The 23,912-nt window shown below is 39.5% G+C and overlaps 1 protein-coding gene across 4 annotated transcripts in view; it reads left to right on the top strand.

Annotated features, from left to right (window-relative positions):
• The window catches only part of LOC139755959 (ADP-ribose pyrophosphatase, mitochondrial-like), a 101,866-nt gene that overhangs the window by 64,590 nt on the left and 13,364 nt on the right, over window positions 1–23,912 (top strand). Inside the window, exons 4-7 of one of the 4 annotated variants that reach the window (XM_071674792.1) lie at window positions 426–521; window positions 3,701–3,822; window positions 7,585–7,794; window positions 15,824–16,834. In XM_071674792.1, coding sequence (XP_071530893.1) covers window positions 426–521; window positions 3,701–3,822; window positions 7,585–7,794; window positions 15,824–16,065 — 670 coding nt within the window. In that variant the 3' untranslated portion in view covers window positions 16,066–16,834. Of the gene's footprint in view, window positions 1–425; window positions 522–3,700; window positions 3,823–7,584; window positions 7,795–15,823; window positions 16,835–23,912 lie in introns of those variants that run through there. The other 3 variants (XM_071674791.1, XM_071674788.1, XM_071674793.1) reach the window with 3 other exon arrangements.

Genomic DNA, 23,912 nt, shown 5'->3' with positions numbered 1-23,912 from the left:
TTAAATGTGACTTTTGGCATGTGGTGTAGTCTCAAACAGATAGAGTCCTGTAACACCACATCTATAGATAAGATGTGGTATCATGCATCAACTAGGAATTCTGATGAAGACATGAAGGTTACAGTCACAAAAGTGTCTGGGCACACTGGAGTTTATCTGGCCACAAAAGTGGCTCATTGTAATGAGTCAGTGTGCATAATCCTTGTTCTGTAACAGGTTCTCTTTTTCAACCAAGTTTCCTCCACTTACTACATCCTTTCCACCTTGAAAGTTTCTTTTACATGTTGTACTTCCTCCATTGATCAGATGCCCTCCATGTTCAAGACTCCATTATTTGTAAAACACTCTCACAGCAGCAGGCATTTACATCATGTACCTCCAATATCTCAGACTCTTCAGGACTCATATTTTTTTTTTTTTTCCAGCAAGCCAGACTTCAAACCTCGTTGGAATGCTAAAGATGGCAACGTTAATCGCTGCTCACATGAAGGACCATACACCATTGTTGATGGTTTCCCAAGGTAGGAATTGCTTGCAAATTTTTCTCTATTGATTATGAAACAGTCTCTGGTATAACATCAGTATGTTAATATCATTTATACTTTCAAATGATGTTACTTGGATTTCTAAAAGCTTTTGATATCTAAGAATATTATGTAAGCTCAATTACCAAGCTATTTCAAATATAAGGATTTTGAATTTGTCTTATTTTTGTTGATATGAAACCAAATATAATGATGTTCTTATATTTTATATGCATATTCTCTTCTTTCTCATCTTTTCCTCCTCTCTAACTTTCCACCTTTAACCCTTGAACTGTTGTCCACACCAATTATTGTGCTTTTATAAAGAATAGCAGACCACTTCGTTTGTTTTATATTTTCCCACCTTTGTTTAATAGCCTGCTGACGTGTCAAACCATTTGTAGAGAGTGAAGGTCTTTTCCATCACTAAAAAGGCATGGGAAAGTATAGTGCTTTCCTCAGTAACCCTGCAACTGCCAATATGATTGAAAGGCCATTGATGTGCACCTCATGCATACAAGATGACTCCAAAGAAATTTAATTGTTAGATGACCTAAGTGATGTGGAGGAATACTTATGGTATGTATCAGTTTGTGAGGAAAGGGAAGAAAAGTAACATGGGAAATGTTAAAAGATAAGTGATAGAGTGATTTTACCAAGATTTGTGCAAGTAGAGAGGCCTGCAACGGCTTTATGCTTATGGGAGAAATTACATAATGTGCCAGGTTTTCTTTTTATGTGATTATGGGGTAATAAATGATAAGCAAAGAGATTTCCAAGGAAAAAATAAGTACAGTCTCTGAAAAAAAAAAAAACTTTAAAAAAGGCTTTCATGCATCAGATTTTATATGAGGGGTCTGTCTCTCAGCCTTGCTAAACCCTTGCTTTTATACACATTTACTCTCAACTTTCCCCTCTCAAACACACTTCCAAACTCAGTCATCAACTCTTGCAGTTTCACTCGAATCTGCCACTAATGCTGTATCAGTAAACTACAACTGACTCACTTCCCAGGTCCTCTCATCTCCCACAGTCTGCATACTCGCCCCTTTTTCTGAGACCTTTGCATTTACCTCCCTCACCACCCCATCCATAAACAAATTAAACAACCAAGGCGACATCACACATCCCTGCCTTAGACCATCTTTAACTTTGAACCATTCACTCTCCACTCTTCCTACTTATACACATGCCTTACATCCTTGATAAAAACTTCTTACTGCTTCTGGCAGCTTTGCTCCTACTCTCTTTCAACTCTATCATATGCCTTCTCCAGATCCATGAATGCTACATACAAATACATCTGTTTTTTAAGTATTTCTCACACACTTTCTTTTAAAGCAAACCAGATCCACACATCCTTTACCACTTCTGGAACCATGCTGCTGCACCTAAATCTGTCAGTCAGTGCTGTGTTGTGCTATGTGCTAGGTACACTCAACAGACTTGTACCTTTTTAGTTTATCCCCCTTGTCTTTATACAGTAACACTATACATGCATTCCACCAATCCTCAGGCACCTCACCATGATCCATACACACCTTGAAAATTGTTACCAACCAACGAACAACACAGTCACCCCCTTTCTTAATGAATTAAACTGCAAAACCATCCACTCCAGCTGCCTTGCCACATTTCATCATACAGAAGGCTCTTACCCCCTTTGCTTTCTTCACAGTACACCTACATGTAGTTTAAAGTGTAAATATATGTGTAAAGTTGTATGAAAAAGTACAAAGCTGGTAGTGGTGGAATATTTGTTGGAGTTTGACTGTTATAGATAATATGGCCCTAGAAATCCCCTGAATTCCTCGAAATCAAACTAAAAACTTTGCTGAAGGGTTCTTGCACAACTCCACCTTTGTGGGGCTTAACATGTTCCCCTTGCACTTCATTTTAGATGTAGATGGCTTTGAGGAATTGTCAAGCTATTGCTGACAATGCTTGAAAGGGGCCATTGTCCACAACATTAATCAGGCATACACAAAATACACAAATGTGCCATACCAGCACAAAACACTACACCAGAAAGCAAATAGAAGATGGTAAACAACCCCCATCACCACAAAGCACCAGGTGGTTGGTACACTAATCACTGTGGTGCGATTTGAAATACTTTTTTTCATATATGCTTGCCATTTTCCATATGAGTGAGGTAGCATCATGAACAGATGACAGAACCTTAGAGGGAAATTTTCTCATCTGGCTCCTTGCTCTGTTCCTTCTTTTGGAAAGTGCTACAGGAAGGGAGGATTTCTAGCCACCTGCTCCCAACCCTCTCAGTCAACTTCTATGACATGGAGGGAATACGTGCGTTGTATTCTTTCTCCCCTATCCCCATGCATTATTTTTAATCTTCTTTAGTATTTGTATGGATACTGGAAGGTTGCCAACCAAAACTAAAAAATATTTATTGGTTTGAACATTACATTGTCTTGAATTATAGAGAATTTACTGTATGTAACATTTACGTCTATTTCATTTGAAGACCTTGTTTTTTGGTCCATAAATGTTATAAGCATGAAACAGTTCACCTGTTATTGATGGGTTCATTAGTGCTAAGGAGCTACAGAGACAGGCATAACCATGTGTAATGATATGCAAATGAGGGAAGCTGAATGGCCAGCTGTGATCCACCTGTGTCACTGCGCAACTGGTGGGTTTTTCAAAAGCTTAGCAAGATGTGAGATTGGGATGGGTAAGGTTGTTAAATGTATGGAATCACCATTTGTATTGGATGGTTAAATTGTCTAGCGGTTAACATCAGTTATGTGAATGGCCACAGTATATGTACAATTATATATACTATTTCTAACAACTGCAGTAGAAGAGCACATGCAGAATCCATTTGAATAGTTAAAGATAGTGTTAGAGGAGCAAAGAAATGAGGAAAGACATTAATGACATCTGTTAATTTTTTGTGTGTTTTACAGTCTTTTAGAATACTACACTAAGACTTTGAGAGAGGACTGCTATACAAGTGTATTGAAGGGTAGGAACATGAATGCAAGAATGAAGGTCCAGACAGAAACATTTTTTGACCATCTATTTTTTACAACTGAAGAAGTTTTGGTGAACTGATACTGTCCTTAGCAAAATTAAAACACAAGTTAAAGTTTGCAAGGAAGGTAATTATGAAGAAATTATCAATAAACTAAAAAAATTTGAAATTCCAGGAACATTCATGGACGCACAGGCATTACTGGTCGTGGTCTTCTTGGTCGTTGGGGACCAAATCACGCAGGAGATCCCATTGTAACTCGTTGGAAGATGGTGTCTGGAAAAAAGGTCCTTCATGGTTAGCATTTCATGGATTAGTATCTACTTTATTTCTGCCACTGCTCTTCTTAGCATCATTTCTCCTTTTCTTGGAAACATGATTTTCACATACTGACTTATTCCCATATTCATTAACACACACATAATCCCTGCCCAGCTTCATGTTTTGAGCAAAATCAAGTTACTCAAGCTTAATACTGCATGGGATAAATGGAAATGGGAGAACATTGCCATATAGTGTTGCATAATTATTTTGTAGATTTCTTCTTAGTAAAAACAAAACTTGGAGAATACCTCTATATGTAGTCCTCTATTTACATGAGGAATGTGTACCTAAAAATATTACTTTTGATGAAATACTGTAAAGGTTGAAAAACATTGCTCTAGGATATGCTTTAGGGAGACCAGGGTTACAGGAAATTCCAACCCTTAATGCTTCTGGTGAAGATGTGCAGGCCTTATCCACTCTTTGTTAGACATCCAATCATAGTAGTGGCAGCATGCTCACTTTGGGTCTGCCCTTGGCCAGTCAAATGCCTTAGAGATGAACAGCATTATCACCCCATTCCCTCCTGTCACTGGACCGCTCAGAATTCTCTAGAATTGTGAACTGACAAGACTTGCATTTTTCAGCCCAAGGATCTATTCTTGACACAATTAATTAAACATGTCCCTTTCAATAAAGTTCACTGTTGAAGAGAATAAAATTAGTTTATCCTTCTTAGATCTTGAGATTATTAGAAACCAAATTGTACTGAAAGACCCTCATACATCCACTCTTATGTACATTCTTATTCTAATCATCATATTAATGTTAAGAAATTGGTATTCCTTTTTACTTTTCCAAGGGTTAAGATTGCAAACCCTGATTTTTTTATGAAGTGAAAATCATACCAGAGATAGGCAGACAGCTCCAATCACTGTCGTGACAAAGCCAAGAGATTTTTTTTTATAATACACAGCACAGAGAAAACAGTCGACACATGACACTTGTTCTGCCTTTCCATGAATGTTTCATTGATAATATTCCAACTCTCTGTTGTCCATGTGACTTTTACATAATACATGATAAAAAAAACTTATCCAGCATACTCCAAATGATGCGACTGGTAGTGTGTATTTAATTTCTTGTAAAAGTTGTGAAAGGTTTCTGCTTAATAAGACTGGGAAAGAGTTGGAGACATGGATTAGCCAATGTATGGTAATGTCAGAAGTGGACAGCAAAATATTGTTTTTTGAACATAAAGGCTTTTTTTCCTCCATTATGAATAAAAACTGCTCTGGAAAAAAATGGTTTGGAATCTTGTTTAACTGCAAGTTCCTTTGAAAATACATTGATTTATGTTATGGGCAGTTTAGCTTTTTTAGATTTATGATTAATCTAATTTATGAAAGAAACCTGTCAGTATGACCATAGGTTAACAGGTTAGATACAAACTTCCCACCTTTGGCCTTTATGATTGTTCCTATATATATATATATATATATATATATATATATATATATATATGTTGTGTGGTGTGTCCTCTTGTTTTGATTATATAAATTTGTAAAGTAAAAAGTATGTTCTTGGGACATATATCATTAAGATTTGTAAGATATCAGGTGGTACATTTACTAAAATCAACATGAGCTATGACATTAATTCATGAGAAGCAACTTCTTCCTTTCTTCCTCCCTCTCTACCCCATCATTGTGTAATGGTTAAGTAAGATAGGCAAAAACTTCCATGTTACATTATATCCCCTGACCTTTGAATTGTGTTCCCCCTGTACATATCTCACTTGTAGTATTTCTGTTACAGTACTTTGTCCAAAGATATAAGAAAGATCTCACGATTTTGCCTTCCCTTGTTTTTGTGGTTTTCTGGTACAGTGTTTCATGAGGAGTTCATTGAATGTGTCAGCAGTTTTGACATGACACATTAGATATTAGTGGTGGGTGATTGAATGCAAAAGGGGGTTAAGGAAATAACGAAGGGGCATGAGTTATTCAGTGAGGTGAATGGAAATGATGAACAGCTTGTGGAGTTGTTTGCAAAAATAGGCCTGGTGATTGGAAATACCTGCTTTTAAAAGGTGCAAATACATAAGTAAATGTGGGTGTGTAGGAAAGATGGAAAACAGGTAGCTGGTGGGAAGTCTATCATTACTTGATGGAAGCAAGGTAGGAGACTTGCAAAGGTTTTTGGGAAAGAGGGAATGAGATGGGTGAGAAAAGGGTGGTGAAAGGAAGTGGACTTAGAAAAGGAGGCTTGTGTGAGGAGATACCAGGAGAGATTGAGTGTAAAATGGCAAAAGCTTATAGGAAGTGAAGATAAGGAAGTGGGCGAGGAATGGGAGATACTAGGGAAACACTGCTGATTTGTGCAAGAGAAGTTTGTGGTACACAGAATGTGGAGATGGGCATGTGAGAAAGGGCAGTATGTGGTAGGGTGATGAAGTTGCAAGTTAAAAGGAAGAAAGGTGTACAGTTGTTATTTACAGGGAAAGAGTGCCAGTGATTGGGAGATGTATGAGAGAAAGGCAGAAGTTGAAGAGGAAGGTTTGGGGCTGACAAAGAGGGTGAGTGAGTAAGTATCAGCAAATTTCATAGAGAATAGGGAAATGTTTTGAAAGAAGGTTACCAGTCTGAGAAATATAAAAGAACAAAATGGATTATTGGTGAAGGGGCAAATTGAGAGGTGGTAGCAGGCAGACCTGAGGTGAAGATGAAATGGATTAGTACTCTGAAGGATTATTGAATGTGTTTGATGATAGGGTGGCAAATATGAGATGCTGAAGTTTGGGAGGTATGCAAAGTGAGAAAATCATGATAATAAGACCTCTATACTTACTTCCTGCCCCAGGAGTCCCATCTATCTACATAAAGCTCCTGCAGCACTCAGGAAGCTGGCCACATTAGTGGGGCATAAAATGTTGTAATTACCTATTTGTACTGTACAGGGAGGGAGTTTAATACTCATGGGCTTACATCCAGTAAACCATTATTTGTTAATTTTATTTACGTAAGTTGAGGGTCTAGATGATGTTATGCAGTACAATGAAAGATGCAAAGAGGAGAGGTAGACCATAGAAGAGATGGAGTGATGTAGTGAGAGAATTGCTTTGGGATAAGGATTTTTCAGATAAAAATGCTATAGGAATACTTGGGACTGGATGCATTAGAAGTATTTTGTATGTGATTTGGTATGAATAGAGACACTGGTCTCACTTGATGAATTAGCTTGTGGAAAAGTGTATTGTGTAAAGTGTAGAATTTCATTGTGTAAAGTGAAAAAGTGGAAATCATCCTTATAAATGTGGCCATTCATGATTCCCTTTAACTCACTGGACATGAGTAGAGGATGTGTGGGAATGATGTTTAGAGGCTTTATGTGCTGGATCCACTCCATTCGGTATAGAAGAATAATTATTGATGATTATTGGATAGATGGATAGATTAATATTTTTCTTACCCTGAAGTTGTTTCACTACCTTTTATAATTTTATTGACATAGGTATCTTTTCTTTCTTTTTTCCTTTTGCTTGTTTTGTACAACCTCAGATGTTACTCCTTTATTTTTTCTGTCCTCATTAAATGAATTGTTTGAAAGGCTTACAGTTATCACCCTTTGTTTATTAGATTATGTTTCTTTAGTCTAACCCACAGACTTTCATATGTTTGTCTCATCATTTCTTACGGGGAGAAATGGTAATCAGACATAGTAAATAACAAAGTATTAAATCATATCTTCACTATAAATTAGTGGCAGACACTAATGCCAAAACTGTATCAACAGAAGGAACTGGTCGGTTTGTTCTACAATTTATTTGTATCCAGCGTCGAGACAGTGGTGAATGGGCCATCCCAGGAGGAATGGTGGACCCAGGAGAACTAGTCAGTACTACAATTAAGCGAGAGTTTCAAGAAGAGGCTCTTAACTCTCTGGAAATGACTGAAGAAAAGAAGAAACAAACTGAGCAGCAGCTGAAAGATCTCTTCCAAAGAGGTTTGGATTGTATATTATTAATTTTCCAGGCAACTTCTTTCTCTTGCACTCTTTCATATGGTTCTCTTGTAAGCTGTTTTATTAATTGAGATGAAGGAGAACATGCAACTATTTATATCTCAGGTACGCAAAAAACATAGCTGTGATTTGTCCTTAGGGTAACTAGAAAAATCTACCTAAAAGGGATGTAATCATCTGCTAAGCTGTACCTTCTTGTGCAGCTGTAATGGTTTTCCTCATACATGCATTGATGTGGCACATGGATTTTCATTTAGTAAGCGTCTCAGTATAAAGTTTGGTATGACAGTGTTTGCCATGAATTATTATCAGGCAACCAGAATCTCTCCGTTCAGTTGCCATGTAGCCAGTTTTTGTAAAGTCATTATTAGGTAAGGATTACTGTGAATTTTCTGGTTACAAATATATTTATTAGTCAGCGGTTACAACCTCACTGAGTAACCTTGTAATTTTTTTTTCATCATAAAGTAGCTCCACGGACAGACAGAAGTCCATGTTAAGGCCAGGCCTTAATCGATATATGAAGAGGTTAATGAAAGTGAAAAGAAAAGGCAAAGGAAAGTATTATAAATTTTTGGGAAGTAAAAAGTCTCTTTTTAAAATGTGCCAAGTCATAGTTATTGGGAGAGATATGAGAGGAAAGAGTTCTAAAACCTCAAGGAAAAATGAACCAACATTGCAATGTAGGGCAAGTGGGTTAAGTTTTGAAGTTAGCCTGGGAGAGATGATACCAGACCACTTTTGACTCAACTCTGTCAAGTAAGGATGCATCGCTAAAGCCACCCCAGATGTGAGAGCAGTACTCCATAAATGGAGAACCTCTTCAAAAGATTAAAAATTTGACACCTAAACAGGACTCCCACTTTCTTAGAGGCAGACTTGGCTATTTCTGTAATGTGAGGTGTGCAATATAAAATGGATGTTATATTAATACCAAGTACATTCATCGAGTTACGAGGTGGAATTACAGAACTGTTGAAGGAGATAGGAAAGTTGAGGAACTTTTTATAGAGAGATGGGTAAAAACAGGGCTTGGAGGTATTGAACTTAAACAGATATCATCTACCCCTCTGAGATATCCTATCCAAATCTGAGTTTATTGAAGAAGTTGTGTTTAGATGAGATGCAGATTGAGTGCATTTGGTTGTCTGTAGAAAAGAGGAAGTCATTGATAAAAAAGGAGAAAAGGTGTAGGAGATAGTATAGAACCTTGAGGGACACCACAGTTGGAGAAAGAGGGAGAGGCTGATCCGTCAACAACAAAAGAGATAGATTAGTCAGAAAGGAAGCTAGATATGAGGGAGCAAAGCAAGGGAGAGGAGCTAAAAGAAGGGAGCTTAGAGGTGCCACGTCCTGTCAAGAGCTATGGGCATGTCAAGGGCAACTACATTGGGTCACTCACGGTGGCTTCACCTCTAAAACCTTTCAGTTCTACAGTGGAGTATGCAGAAGAGCAGTTCTTTCTCCAACCCTCCTCAGTTTCTTCCTACATGACCTATTCTCTACAAAAAACCACAACATATACTGAGCTCACAATCACAACACCCCAGACACCACTGTGGCAACAACAAACGTATAGCACTACAGTATGCAGTTGAAATGATAGCTCAACCAGAATATAATGCCTGCATCTCCACAGAAATGTTCAGTCACTCTTTTAACCCCAAGTGGACAAGAATCCAGCTCACACCCTTCAGTCACCTGGAATGGACAATAACCCCTTTAAACTAACATATTCCATGAATTACAAATAGAACTAATTTGCTGAAAGGAGAAAACATACAAGAAACCAAATCAAAGGGAACTGATGAAAATTGCCAGGAATTAATCAAAATCCAAAGAAAGTGTAAATATGAGGAAGAAAAAAGAATTTCCTTGAAATTTAAGAGTAATCCTAAGGACTTCTTCAAATACATAAGAGAAAGGATGACAGTAATAGAAGGAAATGGACCATTACGAAATGAACATGACACACTAACACACTAACCGATTTTCTGGCACTCTTGGTTCCAAAGCCTTGCTGCATTAACCATTTTGCCAGACCAATTGTGGTCACGTAATAATAATTCATCAACACACCTCTAACCCACTCATTATAAATCATGTGTCTGAAGTATACCATGGATTGCTAGAAATTTATATTAAACAAATATTAAATGTTTGAGCACCCTAAGATGGTAAGTCTATCCTTAGATTGTTTGAATCCTCTGGAGTCTTCTTCGTCTTCTGTTGTTAGTGTTTTCCTAGGTGTGCATTGCCAGAATAATGCAGTTTCGTCTGCATTGTACACCTGCTCAGAACTGAGGTGCTCGTCTGCTACGAGTTTTGCAAATTCGTCCACATACTCGGCAGCTCCTTCATGGTTTGCAGACTGCTTTTCTCTGCACACTTTATTCATGGAAATTCCATGCCGCTTCTTGAATCTTTGAAGCCATCCTTCACTACAGTCATGCTCATGTTGTAATTTAAGTTCTTTATGGAATAACTTAGCCTGGTCCATTATCATCCTACCTGACAAGTCCACTCCATCACTCCAACGCTGTCGAAACCATCGATTGTGCTCAGGACTCCCACCATCTTTCATAGTTTTTCCAATCATCATTTGCTTTTTGGAATTGCTGTCTGCATAGAATTTAAATATTTTTTCTCTTTGCTTCTTTACATCATAAATAGCTGATGAACCAATACTGTAGATGTCACATAGCTTATGCACCGAAACACCATGGTCCATTTTTTTCAACATTTCTACTTTATCTTGGATCGATATGGACTGGTGTTTACGTTTGACACCACGACTGACACTCTCATATGTCTTAGAAGCCATAGCTTGGGTTAAATTTAAGCAAAATAAGCTAAGAATCTCACAGAATTGCAGTATCACCACCAACGTGCAGTCTAAAGAATCTAAATAAGCGTGCCCTACACACAACACCATCTGTGGCTGCCCAGTAAACTAGTCTGGTGGCCGCAGTAACTTCAAGTTCCCTCACATAATTTTGTCCTGATTAAAGGAGGTACTGAACCATCAATTGCCAGAAATTCGGTGGTGTACCTGGACTGATGACAAGGAAATGGCTACCACATTGAGTTATTTCTTTAACTTGGCTGGAAGTGTGGCACAACTATCATTTGTAGAGACCTTCCGTTTTATCGACTACTTTGGAGTGGTATCATCTACATTACTTTTCTTTCCCATGGAATCTGCTTCTTTGGAGAGGTACAGTTTCAAAGGCCCCCATTGATCAGCGAGTCTAGTCAGTGCCCTTTCCAAAGAGAGCCAGCGAGTACACACGTTTCAAGATTGCATGCTGTTCACCATTGCACAGGGTCTGAACCTCCTTGAACTCTTTGTGGTGCTTACTACTAAATTTCTTCAAGTAATAATGAACAGAAATAAGTAAGTCGACCAGTGAAAATGGCAGTAGGTGATCTCCTTTCTCAGCAGCGAGATGGAAATGACAAGATTATCTTATCCCGTGATGAAAGTATCTGGATTTTTCTTCTTTACAAATGCACCTACCCCATTCTGCTCTCCCATCATGACAGCTGCATTATCTGCTACAAAACAAATGAGATGTTTCTCTTAGTAGATCGTTCCTTTGTGGTAGCAGGACACATAAGACTCTGTTCACTTCAGAATCAAAGTGTTGCACAATAAAGGGATATAACTGCTCTTGCCCCATGATTTGAGCTGCCATCTGTTAACATAGAGAATGGTGCTTCTCTGAAAATCTCCAGGATTTGTATGTAGCATTTATGGATCTGTAGAAGGCATATGATAGAGTTAATAGAGATGCTTTGTGGAAGGTATTAAGAGTATATGGTTTGGGAGGTAAGTTACTACAAGCAGTGAAAAGTTTTTATCAAAGATGTAAGGCATGTGTACGAGTAGGAAGAGAGGAAAGTATTGGTTGCTAGTGAATGCCAGTTTGTGGCAGGGTTGGGTGATGTCTCCATGGTTAATTTGTTTAATGGATAGGGTTCTTAGGGAGATGAATGCAAGAGTTTTGGAGAGAGGGGCAAGTGTGCAGTCTGTCTGATGTGGATGAGAGGGCTTGTGAAGTGAGTCAGTTGTTCGCTGATGATACAGCACTGGTGGCTGATTCGGGTGAGAAACTGCAAAAGTTGGTGACCGAGTTTGGTAAAGTGTGTGAAAGAAGAAAACTGAGAGTAAATGTGAATAAGAGCAAGGTAATTAGGTTTAGTAGGGTTGAGGGACAAGTTAATTGGGAGGTAAGTTTGAATAGAGAAAAACTGGAGGAAGTGAAGTGTTTTAGATATCCTGGGGTGGATTTAGCAGTGGATGGAACCATGGAAGTGGAAGTGAGTCGCACGGTGGGGGAGGGGGCGAAGGTTCTGGGAGTGTTGAAGAAGTATGTGGAAGGCAAGAGCATTATCTAGGAGAGCAATAATGGGTATGTTTGAAGGAGTGGTTTCAACAATGTTATATAGTTGTGAAGCATGGGCTATAGATAGAGTTGTGTGGAGGAGGGTGGATGTGTTGGAAAGGAAATATTGGAGGACAATATGTGGTGTGAGGTGGTTTGATCGAGTAAGTAATGAAAGGGTAAGGGAGATGTGTGATAATAAAATGAGTATGGTTGAGAGAGCAGAGGAGGGTGTATTGAAATGGTTTGGTCACACGGAGAGAATGAGTGAGGAAAGATTGACAAAGAGGATATATGTAACAGAGGTGGATGGAACGAGGAGATTTGGGAGACCAAATTGTAGGTGAAAGGATGGAGTGAAAAAAATTTTGAGCGATCGGGGCCTGAACATACAGGAGGGTTAAAGGTATGTAAGGAATAGAGTGAACTGGAACGATGTGGTATACCGGGGGTTGACCTGCTGTCAATGGATTGAAGCAGGGCATGTGAAGCGTCTGGGATAAACCATGAAAAGTTTTGTGGGGCCTGGATGTGGAAAGGGAGCTGTGGTTTCGGTGCATTACACATGACAGCTAGAGGCAGTGTGAACAAATGTGGCCTTTGTTGTCTTTTCCTAGTGCTACCTCACACTCATGGGTGTGTGTGTGTGTGTGTGTGTGTGTGCTGTTTTTCATGTGTGGCGGGTGGCGACAGGAATGGAGGAAGGCAGTAAGTATGAATATGTACATGTATATATATGTATGTTTATGTATACCTTGAAATGTATAGCTGTGTGTACGTGCAAGTGGGCATTTATGTATATACATGTGTATGCGGTGGGTTGGGCCATTCTTCTGTCTGTTTCCTTACGCTACCTCGCTAACGTGGGAGGCAGCAACTAAGTATAATAATAATAAAAAAAAAAGATATAAATACAGATAGTCAATGCTACTAGGAAATCTGTACATAGGATTGATTAATATGTACCAGTAGTAAAGCATTATATAATGTTGGATAGCATAAGTGAAAATAAAAAACCATAAACTAGCAATGTTCATTGTCATGCAACACAAATATATACCCCAGACAGTCACGCATTAACTGAGAAGGAAATTGTGAAACTGCTGCTGGCTCTAAATAGGATGAATCAGTCAATCAATGTGCCTTCCCCAACAAGGTGGGGGTTGGCAACTATGGCATGCCATTTTTCCCCATCTTCTGTAGCTGACCAATGCTCCTATGCTTCCTTTCTTACTAAATGTTTCTCCTGTTATATCATCTAACCACCCTATCCTTTGTCTGTTGTAGAGTTTTTCCATATACTTTTATAGAAATCTTTGGTGGAGTTTTAGATTTAGATATGACCATAGTTTTAGTCTTGAAAACATTGATTTTAAGGCTGTATTCTTCTTTTCTGACTAGATTATCAATGATTTCTTGCAAATCCAAACAAAATGTGGAACTATGAGGGCAGCTGATCTGTTTTTTATTGTTTATATTGATTTATGTTTATACCTAGACTAGATCTACGTTACCAAAAACATCAAATGAAGAAATGGAAGGATGTACACCTTTGGACTCTTGGCCAAGAGTCCTAGCTATGGCTGTTGTTTTGGTTCTTTGGGAGGCAAACTTCGAAGCAGTAAAGCTGTCTGGAAATATGACTTTGAAAAGGTCACTCATTTGATCTGAAGCAGTGTATGCAATATTGTGTTCAATTAAAAAGTTTCAGAGTTTCTGCTCTTATTATTGAGTAATCAGTCTGTTCATGGACCGATTGTCCAGTGTCACGAGTGCTCCCTGAACTTTTGCAATACTGGTATGTTTTTTCTGCCCTGGTAGGCCTGAATCATTTACTGATTGGTTGGTCAGGATTTTCAGGATATGTTTGGATCATAGTGAGGTACCTGAGGGTTATTGGAATGCATGATTAAAGGCAAAGGGCACAAAGGTGAGTGCTTGAATTACAGGGGTATAAGCTTGTTGAATGTATCTTGTAAGTTGTATTGAAGAGTGATGATTGAAAGGCCAGTGGTATGCAAAGAACATCAGATTTAGGGGGAACAAAGTAGTTTCAGGAGTGATAAAGAATGTGTGAATCAGATGTTTGCTTTGAAGAATTTGCATGAAATACATAAAAGAAACAGAAGTGAATAAGCATGTGGCATTCATTGATCTGGAGGAATCATACAAAAGGATTAATAGAGATGCCTTGTGGAAGGTGTTACACATATATGGTGTGGGGAAAAAAGCTTTGAAAAGCAGTGATGAATTTTTAACAAGAATAAGGCATGTTTACAGGTAGGTAGAGAGGAGAGTGAATGATTCCAGGTGAAGATTGGTATGTGGCAGGGTTATGTGATGTCATCATGGCTGTTAAATGTTTATGGATGAAGTGGTGAGGGGATAAATGCAAGGATCATGGAGAGAGGCAAGTATACAGTTTTTTTGGGGGGGTGCCTGGGAAGTGTCAGTGGTTGCTTCCTGATAACATGGCTCTGATGGCAGATTTGAGTGAGAAACTGCAGAGAATGGTGTCTGAGTTTGGGAGTGTGTATGAAAGGAGCAAGTGAGAATAAAAGCAGAGTTATTAAGTTTAGCAGTGCAAAGAGACAGGTTGGTTTGGGTGCGAGTTAATGGAAATGGGGTGTTGTAGATACCTGGAAGTGGACACTGCAGCAAATGGAGCCTTGGAAGTAGGGGTAAGTCACTGAGTAGGATGGGGGACAAGGGGATGGGGGAAGCAAAAGCTCTGGTAGTTTTGATTGTGTTTGAAAAGAGAGGATACCATCTAGTAGGGCAAAAATGAGCATACAACATTGCTGTACGTAAAGCTTGGGCTGTACATGAGAATGTACGTAAGAGGATGAAAGTGTTGGAAATGAAACATTTGAGGACACTATGTAGTGAGAGAAGGGTTAATGAATTAAGTAATGATAAGCCCTGTAAGAGAAAGGTGTGATAATAAGGGTATGGTTGATGGAGCAGAAGAGGGTGTGCTGAAAGGGCTTGGACATGGCAAGAATGAGTGGGTAGAGATATATGTATCAGATGTGGAGAGGACAAGGAGAAGGGAGTCACCAAACTGGAGATGGAAGGATGGAGTGAATAACATTGAGTGATCGGGATATGAACATGCAGATGGATGAAAGGCGTGCATGGGATAGAGTGAACTGGAGGAATACAAGGGGCATCTGAGGCATATGATGCAACTGAAGGAAACCATGGAGAGGTCTCTGGGGCTTGGTTTTGGATTGGGGGTTGTGGTTTTGGTGCATTCCACGTGACAGCCAGAGAATGGATATAAATGGATGAGGCCTTTTGTTTATGTATTCCTACTCTTACCTCATTAGTGTGAGAAATGGCAAGCATAAAAAAATCCTGTTGAATTAATGCATGATATGAATAGCTTATATTTTTTTGTTATTTGAAGGAATATAAGAATGATACCTGAACCATATGTTATTTTATGGCCCAGGATCCCTTTCTTTGAGGCTCAGAAAGCCAGCCACACCATGGACTGGGTTAGGGACCATGTTGATTGATCACATCAAATGCCCTTTTTCTTGACACTATTCAGAATCTACCACACAAAATCTTCACATTTGCAACATTAGAAGAATTATTTTGGTATGCTGTTTCAGGTGAAGAGGTATACTCTGGCTATGTTGATGATCCACGCAACACTGACAATGCTTGGATGGAAACGATTGCATACAACTTTCATGAAGATAACGAGGATGGGATACTGTACAGTCTACAGTTACATGCTGGAGATGATGCAAAAGCTGTGAAGTGGCAAGATATTAGTATGCAATTAAACCTTTATGCCAGCCATAGAGAATTCATTCAAACTGTAGCAGAGAAACATAATGCCCATTGGTGAGGTACTTCAAAAACAAAGCCCACAACTCAATTGTATCACATCAGAATATAATTTGATTTTATTTGATATTTTTGTCTCTGTTTGTTCATGATTTGAAACAAAAGGTTGGTGGCTCTTTTTTACTACATAACATTTTTGTTTCCCATTTTAGAAAGTTAATACAAGGAGGGGAGGATTTCCGGCCCCCCGCTCCCGTCCCCTCTAGTCGCTTTCTACGACACGCGAGGAATACGTGGGAAGTATTCTTTCACCCCTATCCCCAGGGATAATATACATATATATATACACACACACACACACACACACACACACACATACATATATATACATATGAAAAATGTAAGAAACAATTTAGAAAACAAACTTTTAGCTTGAAATGAATGAAAAAATGAACGTCACATAATGGTTCAACCTCTGGCTATGGAAAAAACGTCAATAGCAGTTCTCATCAATTTCACCACTGAATCAATAAGCTTCAATGTCTAAGCTACATTTTTCTCCAACTTCACTATTTTCTTGTCAAAACACCATGCATGAAAACTATCACTCCAGTAACACAACTATAAACATTTACTTCCCCTTTAAAAAGTTCTGGGGAAGTCTGTCTCGATACACTGCGGCGAGGCGACGCGACGCTGACACAATCACTGTCACAATATCACTTCTGCCTCCTTCCAAGCGTTGTTTCAGGGAATAATTCCGGGTTGCTGAAGTGCCGCATAGGCTGGCACGATAGCCCGGGCCACATCGAAGACGTTATGAGCCCGGCCGTTGTCCACAGATTCGAAAGCAGCGTCGAGTCTCCTGGATCTCTCATACCCTCGTCGAGCGCGCGGAAGGTGAATGTTGTCAATATTGTATGTGGCAGCGTCATCGTGATGTCACAAGGCTTAATGTTCTATGTAGTGGAAGGTGGCTATCAACGATCATGCGCATCGTGAATATCAGTTTTTTCGCGAGGCTATCTGTAATCTGTCTGGTTGCTCCTGAAACTGGCCTCTGGGTGGCACGATTGAGAGAACTGCATGAAAGGTCATCCTTCCATTGGGAGCGATCGAGATCTATAATGAATAAAGCGAGTTATTAGTTGGCAAGTGCAAGAACAGGTTGGTTAGGGTGGTTATGGAAAGGGGTTTGTAGATACTGGAGTGGCGAGCAAATTGGAGCCTGGAAAAGTTTGTAATGTCACGAGTAGGATGGGTGACAAGGATGGGGAAGCAAAAGCTTGGAGTTTGGTGTCTATGAAAAGAGGATACCGCAGTAGGGGAAATGAGTACCACATTGCTGTGTAAAGTTGGTTGGACTGAGAATGTACGTAGAGGTAAATGCTAAATCAAATATTGGGACACAGTATGAGATGTTGGGTAAGAATTAAGGTAAGTGTAAGCCCTGTTAAGACGAGTGATAATAAGGGTGGGGTTGATGGAGAAACAGGGTGTGTGAAGTTTGGACATGAGTGGTGAGATGGGTAGAATATAATCAGATGTGGAAGAGACAAGGTAGAAGGAGTCATAAGTGGAGATGGAAGTATTGGGAGTGAATAATTGAGTGATCGGGAAATGAAAGTGGTTTTAGGAATCGGGAATGATGAACGGAGGATACCAGAAGGGATCTGAGCAATGATGGGTGAACGAAGGAAAACCTTTGGAGAGGCCTTGGCAAGTTTGGATGGGGAGATGTGGTTTGTCATCCCGGAAACAAGAGAATGGATATAAAGGATGTGCCACATTTGTTTATGTTCTAGCTTACGCTAATGGTAGAGATGGCAGCAAAGAGAATGAATTGATGAAATGAATATGTTTAGCATAATTGTTTGTTATTGAGAGGAATATAGAATGATACGTAATAATGTTAGTTAATGGCAGGATCTTCGAGGACTCAAAAGGCGCTTGAAGCCATGGACGTTTTTGTTGTTACTTTTTGAAGATATAATTTTCTTTAGGATATAGGGCTATTAACATAGGATAAGGATATACATGGGGTTATCACTGAAGGCCAGTTTGATATGATGTGGATATGGAGCTGTGGTTTTAGTGCATTGCACATGATAGCTAGAGACTGAGTGTGAATGAATGTGGCTTTTAATGGCTGAAGAAGGTGTAGCGATACTGTTTCCTGTGGGGCAGGGTACCACCAGGAATGGATGAAGGCAAGCAAGTATGAATATGTACATGTGTATATATGTACATGCCTGTGTATGTATATGGATGTATATGTGTGTGTATGGGTGTTTATGTGTTTATATATATTTTATATTTTATTATTTATTTTGCTTTGTCGCTGTCTCCCACGTTTGCGAGGTAGCGCAAGGAAACAGACAAAAGAAATGGCCCAACCCATCCCCATACACATGTATATACATACACGTCCACACACACAAATATACATACCTATACATCTCAGTGTACACATATATATACACACACAGACACATACATATATACCCATGCACACAGTTCACACTGTCTGCCTTTATTCATTCCCATCGCCACCTCGCCACACATGGAATACCATCCCCCTCCCCCCTCATGTGTGCGAGGTAGCGCTAGGAAAAGACAACAAAGGCCCCATTCGTTCACACTCAGTCTCTAGCTGTCATGCAATAATGCCCGAAACCACAGCTCCCTTTCCACATCCAGGCCCCACACAACTTTCCATGGTTTACCCCAGAGGCTTCACATGCCCTGATTCAATCCACTGACAGCAAGTCAACCCTGGTATACCACATCGATCCAATTCACTCTATTCCTAGCCCGCCTTTCACCCTCCTGCATGTTCAGGCCCCGATCACTCAAAATCTTTTTCACTCCATCTTTCCACCTCCAGTTTGGTCTCCCACTTCTCCTCGTTCCCTCCACCTCCGACACATATATCCTCTTGGTCAATCTTTCCTTACTCATTCTCTCCATGTGCCCAAACCATTTCAAAACACCCTCTTCTGGTCTCTCAACCACGCTCTTTTTATTTCCACACATCTCTCTCACCCTTACATTACTTACTCGATCAAACCACCTCACACCACATATTGTCCTCAAACATCTCATTTCCAGCACATCCACCCTCCTGCGCACAACTCTATCCATAGCCCATGCCTCTCAACCATACAACATTGTTGGAACCACTATTCCTTCAAACATACCCATTTTTGCTTTCCGAGATAATGTTCTCGACTTCCACACATTCTTCAAGGCTCCCAGGACTTTTGCCCCCTCCCCCACCCTATGATTCACTTCCGCTTCCATGGTTCCATCCGCTGCCAGATCCACTCCCAGATATCTAAAACACTTTACTTCCTCCAGTTTTTCTCCATTCAAACTTACCTCCCAATTGACTTGACCCTCAACCCTACTGTACCTAATAACCTTTCTCTTATTCACATTTACTCTTAACTTTCTTCTTTCACACACTTTACCAAACTCAGTCACCAGCTTCTGCAGTTTCTCACATGAATCAGCCACCAGCACTGTATCACAAGCTACCAACAACTGACTCACTTCCCAAGCTCTCTCATCCACAACAGACTTCGTACTTGCCCCTCTTTCCAAAACTCTTGCATTCACCTCCCTAACAACCCCATCCATAAACAAATTAAACAACCATGGAGACATCACACACCCCTGCCGCAAACCTACATTCACTGAGAACCAATCACTTTCCTCTCTTCCTTCTCGTACACATGCCTTACATCCTCGATAAAAACTTTTCACTGCTTCTAACAACTTGCCTCCCACACCATATATTCTTAATACCTTCCACAGAGCATCTCTATCAACTCTTATCATATGCCTTCTCCAGATCCATAAATGCTACATACAAATCCATTTGCTTTCCTAAGTATTTCTCACAAACATTCTTCAAAGCAAACACCTGATCCACACATCCTCTACCACTTCTGAAACCACACTGCTTTTCCCCAATCTGATGCTCTGTACATGCCTTCACCCTCTCAATCAATACCCTCCCATATAATTTACCAGGAATACTCGACAAACTTATACCTCTGTAATTTGAGCACTCACTCTTATCCCCTTTGTCTTTATACAATGGCACTATGCACGCATTCCGCCAATCCTCAGGCACCTCACCATGAGTCATACATACATTAAATAACCTTACCAACCAGTCAACAATACAGTCACCCCCTTTTTTAATAGATTCCACTGCAACACCATCCAAACCTGCTGCCTTGCCGGCTTTCATCTTCCGCAAAGCTTTCACTACCTCTTCTCTGTTTACCAAATCATTTTCCCTAACCCTCTCACTTTGCACACCACCTCGACCTAAACACCTTATATCTGCCACTCTATCATCAAACACATTCAGCAAACCTTCAAAATACTCACTCCATCTCCTTCTCACATCACCACTACTTGTTATCACCTCCCTATTAGCGCCCTTCACTGAAGTTCCCATTTGCTCCCTTGTCTTACGCACTTTATTTACCCCCTTCCAGAACATCTTTTTATTCTCCCTAAAATTTAATGATACTCTCTCACCCCAACTCTCATTTGCCCTCTTTTTCACCTCTTGCACCTTTCTCTTGACCTCCTGTCTCTTTCTTTTATACATCTCCCACTCAATTGCATTTAACCTTGCAAAAATTGTCCAAATGCCTCTCTCTTCTCTTTCACTAATAATCTTAGTTCTTCATCCCACCACTCACTACCCTTTCTAATCAACCCACCTCCCACGCTTCTCATGCCACAAGCATCTCCCACATTAGTGAGGTAGCGCAAGGAAACAGAAGAGGAATGGCCCAACCCATACACATGCATATAAATACATATGCATTTCAACGTATACATACATATACATATATACACATGTACATATTCATACTTGTTGCCTTCATCCATTTCCGTCACCACCCTGCCACACATGAAATAGCATCCCCCCTTAGTTAGGATGGCCTTGATTAGGGCCTCAGTTGCCTGTGCAGTCTCAGCTGAAAAAAAAGGTTCATGGTGAGGTGCCTGAGGATTGGAAGATTGCCTGTATAATGCCATTGAAAAAAGGCAAGGGGGATAAAGGTGAATGTTTGCATTGCAAAGATAAGAGTTTGTTAAGTGGGTGCTGTAGGGGAGAGTGGTGAATGAGAGGGTGGTGGAGTACACGGAGCATCAGATTGGTGAGGAACAATGTGGTTTCAAGAGTTAGAGGATGTGTGGATTAGGCGATTGCTTTTGAGAATATGTTTAAAAACTTGAAAGAACCAAGAATATGTATGTGACTTTTATAGAGAAAGCACATGAGAAGAGTTATGGGGAAAGCTCTTTTGATTAAATTTTTGTGAAGAGATTAAGGTGTGTGTGCGAGTTGGTCCAGAGAAGGGTAAGTAATTCCAGGTGAAGATGGGTTTGTGGCAGGGAAGTGTGATGTCTCTGTGGCTGTTAAGTCTTTTTATAGATGGGTAATGAGGGAGGTAAATATGAGGGCTTTGGACAGACGGGTAGGTCTTGCAGTCTGGTAGGATGAGGATGATTGTGAGTCAGCCAAATTATAGTTTGCTGAAGACAGGGCATTGTGGGCAGATTCAAAATGAGAAACTATAGAAAGTGGTTTCTAAGTTTCAGAGTGTGTTTGAAAGGAGAAAGTTGAGAGTAAACGTGAACAAAACCAACATTATAAAGTTTAACACTGGAGAGAGAAAGGTTAATTGGGATGTGTTTGAATGGAAAAAAATGTGGGGGAAGTGAAGTGCTTTAGATATCTGGGAGCAGATATAGTAGCAAATGGAACCAAAGGAGCTGAAGTGAATCATAGGGTAGGTGAGGTGGCAAAGGTCCTAAAAGTATTGAGAAATGTGTGGAAATATCGCTATATGGGATGATGATAGGCATGGGCATGGGCCATAATTGAGATGGGTAAAGTGTTGGAAATCAAATGTTTAAAAACAGGACAAGTGGTGAGAGAGTCGATTAAGAAATGATAGGACAAGAAAGAGGAGTGGTAATAAGAAGAGTATGAGTGAGAAAGCTGAAGAGGATGTGTTGAAATAGTTTGGACATATGAATAGAGTGAGTGAGGAGAGGTTAACAAAGAGGGTGTGTGTGTGTGTGTGTGTCAGAAGAGGAAGGGACAAGGAGAAGGGGAGGGGGGCGGGGAATGAACTGAAGATAGAATGATTGAGTGAAAAAGGTGTAGACTCTGTGGAGCCTAAACATGCAGGAGGTTGTCAGCTTTGTAGGGATAGAGTGCACTGTTGTATACAAGGGGGCGATGTGCTGTCAGTGGACTGAACAAAGGCATATGAAGCAACAAGAGAAAGACTCCCAGGAGAGGACTGCAGAGCCTGGCTCTGGATAGGGGGCTGTGGTATCAATGCATTATACATGACAGCTAAATGATGGATGTGAGTGAATGAGGCCTGTCTTCATTTGTTTCTGGTGCTACTTGGTGCTACTTCACTAACTCAAGAAATGGTATGGGGATTAAAAAAAGACTGCAGAAGGTTATATCACATATTGCCCTGAACAGAATATGTTGTTGATTCTTCAACTGTTTATTGTATTAATGAACAAGTGCTCAAGTTTTTGCCGAGTTAAAATCAGGAAATCAGGAGAAGCTGTTGCTAAGCCTAGAGTAGACCTATTAGGTGCCATACTATATGAATGATACAAACTGAAGCAGTCTGAGAATGCACTTGTTTCAGATCTATTACTGATAGATATGGGCTTGTTTTATCTATCTTTATTATCTGTATTGTTTGAAACTGTTATTATTGTGCACAGCTACAGATATAACGTATTTGAGAACATGAAAACTTGTAAAGTAAAATATCTAGAAGCAATGCTCTTGTAATTAGCATACTATCATATCTGGCACTGCCGTGGTACAGCAAAAGCTGAATAACAGAGCTATTCCTTTGTGTGTTGTAATTTTATGTCCAAATGCATTACCATGATTTTCATAAGTCATTAAATCATGCATGATTTTTATAAGTCCTTAAAGTGAGATTTCAAAACATCTGCCAATTAGATTAGACAACAAACGGCTAGATAGATAACTTATGCATTGATAGAGATCTCTGTAATTGATGACACTGACTTGAGACCAGCTTACTTTTTCAACAAACCAAACTAAATTATACATACTAGAAATGTACAGCATAAAGGAAGAGACAAGATACTGTGAACACATATTACTTGCAAATACAATAAAGTTAAAATGAGGTTAAATCCTAGCTTAGTCTGTTTCAGGAGGCAAGATGTAAATGAAATATCACATCATTGACACAAGATAGCTATTGTATGTCCCACAGTTTGATTAATCTAGATTCTGAATAACTAGAAATATAATACACATTATATAGTAAGCTAATGTATCCAGAGAAACATGCTAGTTTTTCCATATCAGGTATATGACTTAGTATTTCACCACAGTACAAAATAAAACAAAAGTTTAGCTATACTTTCTCAGTTACTCAGCAATAAATACCAAAGATATGAGATTAGGTTTCCATGGTTCTTGCTCAGCAATGAGAACACTATTTATACAGACAGGATTATCTTCTGAAAAATTTCTTGACAGAGGCTAGCTAATTTTGCTGTTCTTCTGCTTGCCTCTTCTTGTGCTTTCTTTTACCAGCCAATACTCCACCTTCCCCCTTTCTTTGAGATATTGTTTATGCTCAGTTTGTTTACTGGCTTCAACTCCAGTTTTGAGGCTACAGTCAGATATACAAATAAGTTTTATTTTGCAGTTGTAAGGGGTTGATAATGTTAGACTATATCATTATGTGCAAGGAATTCTTATTTTTTCAAAACAGGCTTGTTCCTTCAGATCATGTATTAGGAGTTTTGAGCATAGGATGTTTGGTTTATAAAGCACTGTAGAAGTATACACCA

Source organism: Panulirus ornatus, chromosome 20 (genome assembly GCF_036320965.1).
Source record: "Panulirus ornatus isolate Po-2019 chromosome 20, ASM3632096v1, whole genome shotgun sequence".
Classification (NCBI taxonomy): domain Eukaryota; kingdom Metazoa; phylum Arthropoda; class Malacostraca; order Decapoda; family Palinuridae; genus Panulirus; species Panulirus ornatus.
Note: the sequence above shows the minus strand (reverse complement) of the source record. Positions and strands in the feature narration are given on the sequence as shown.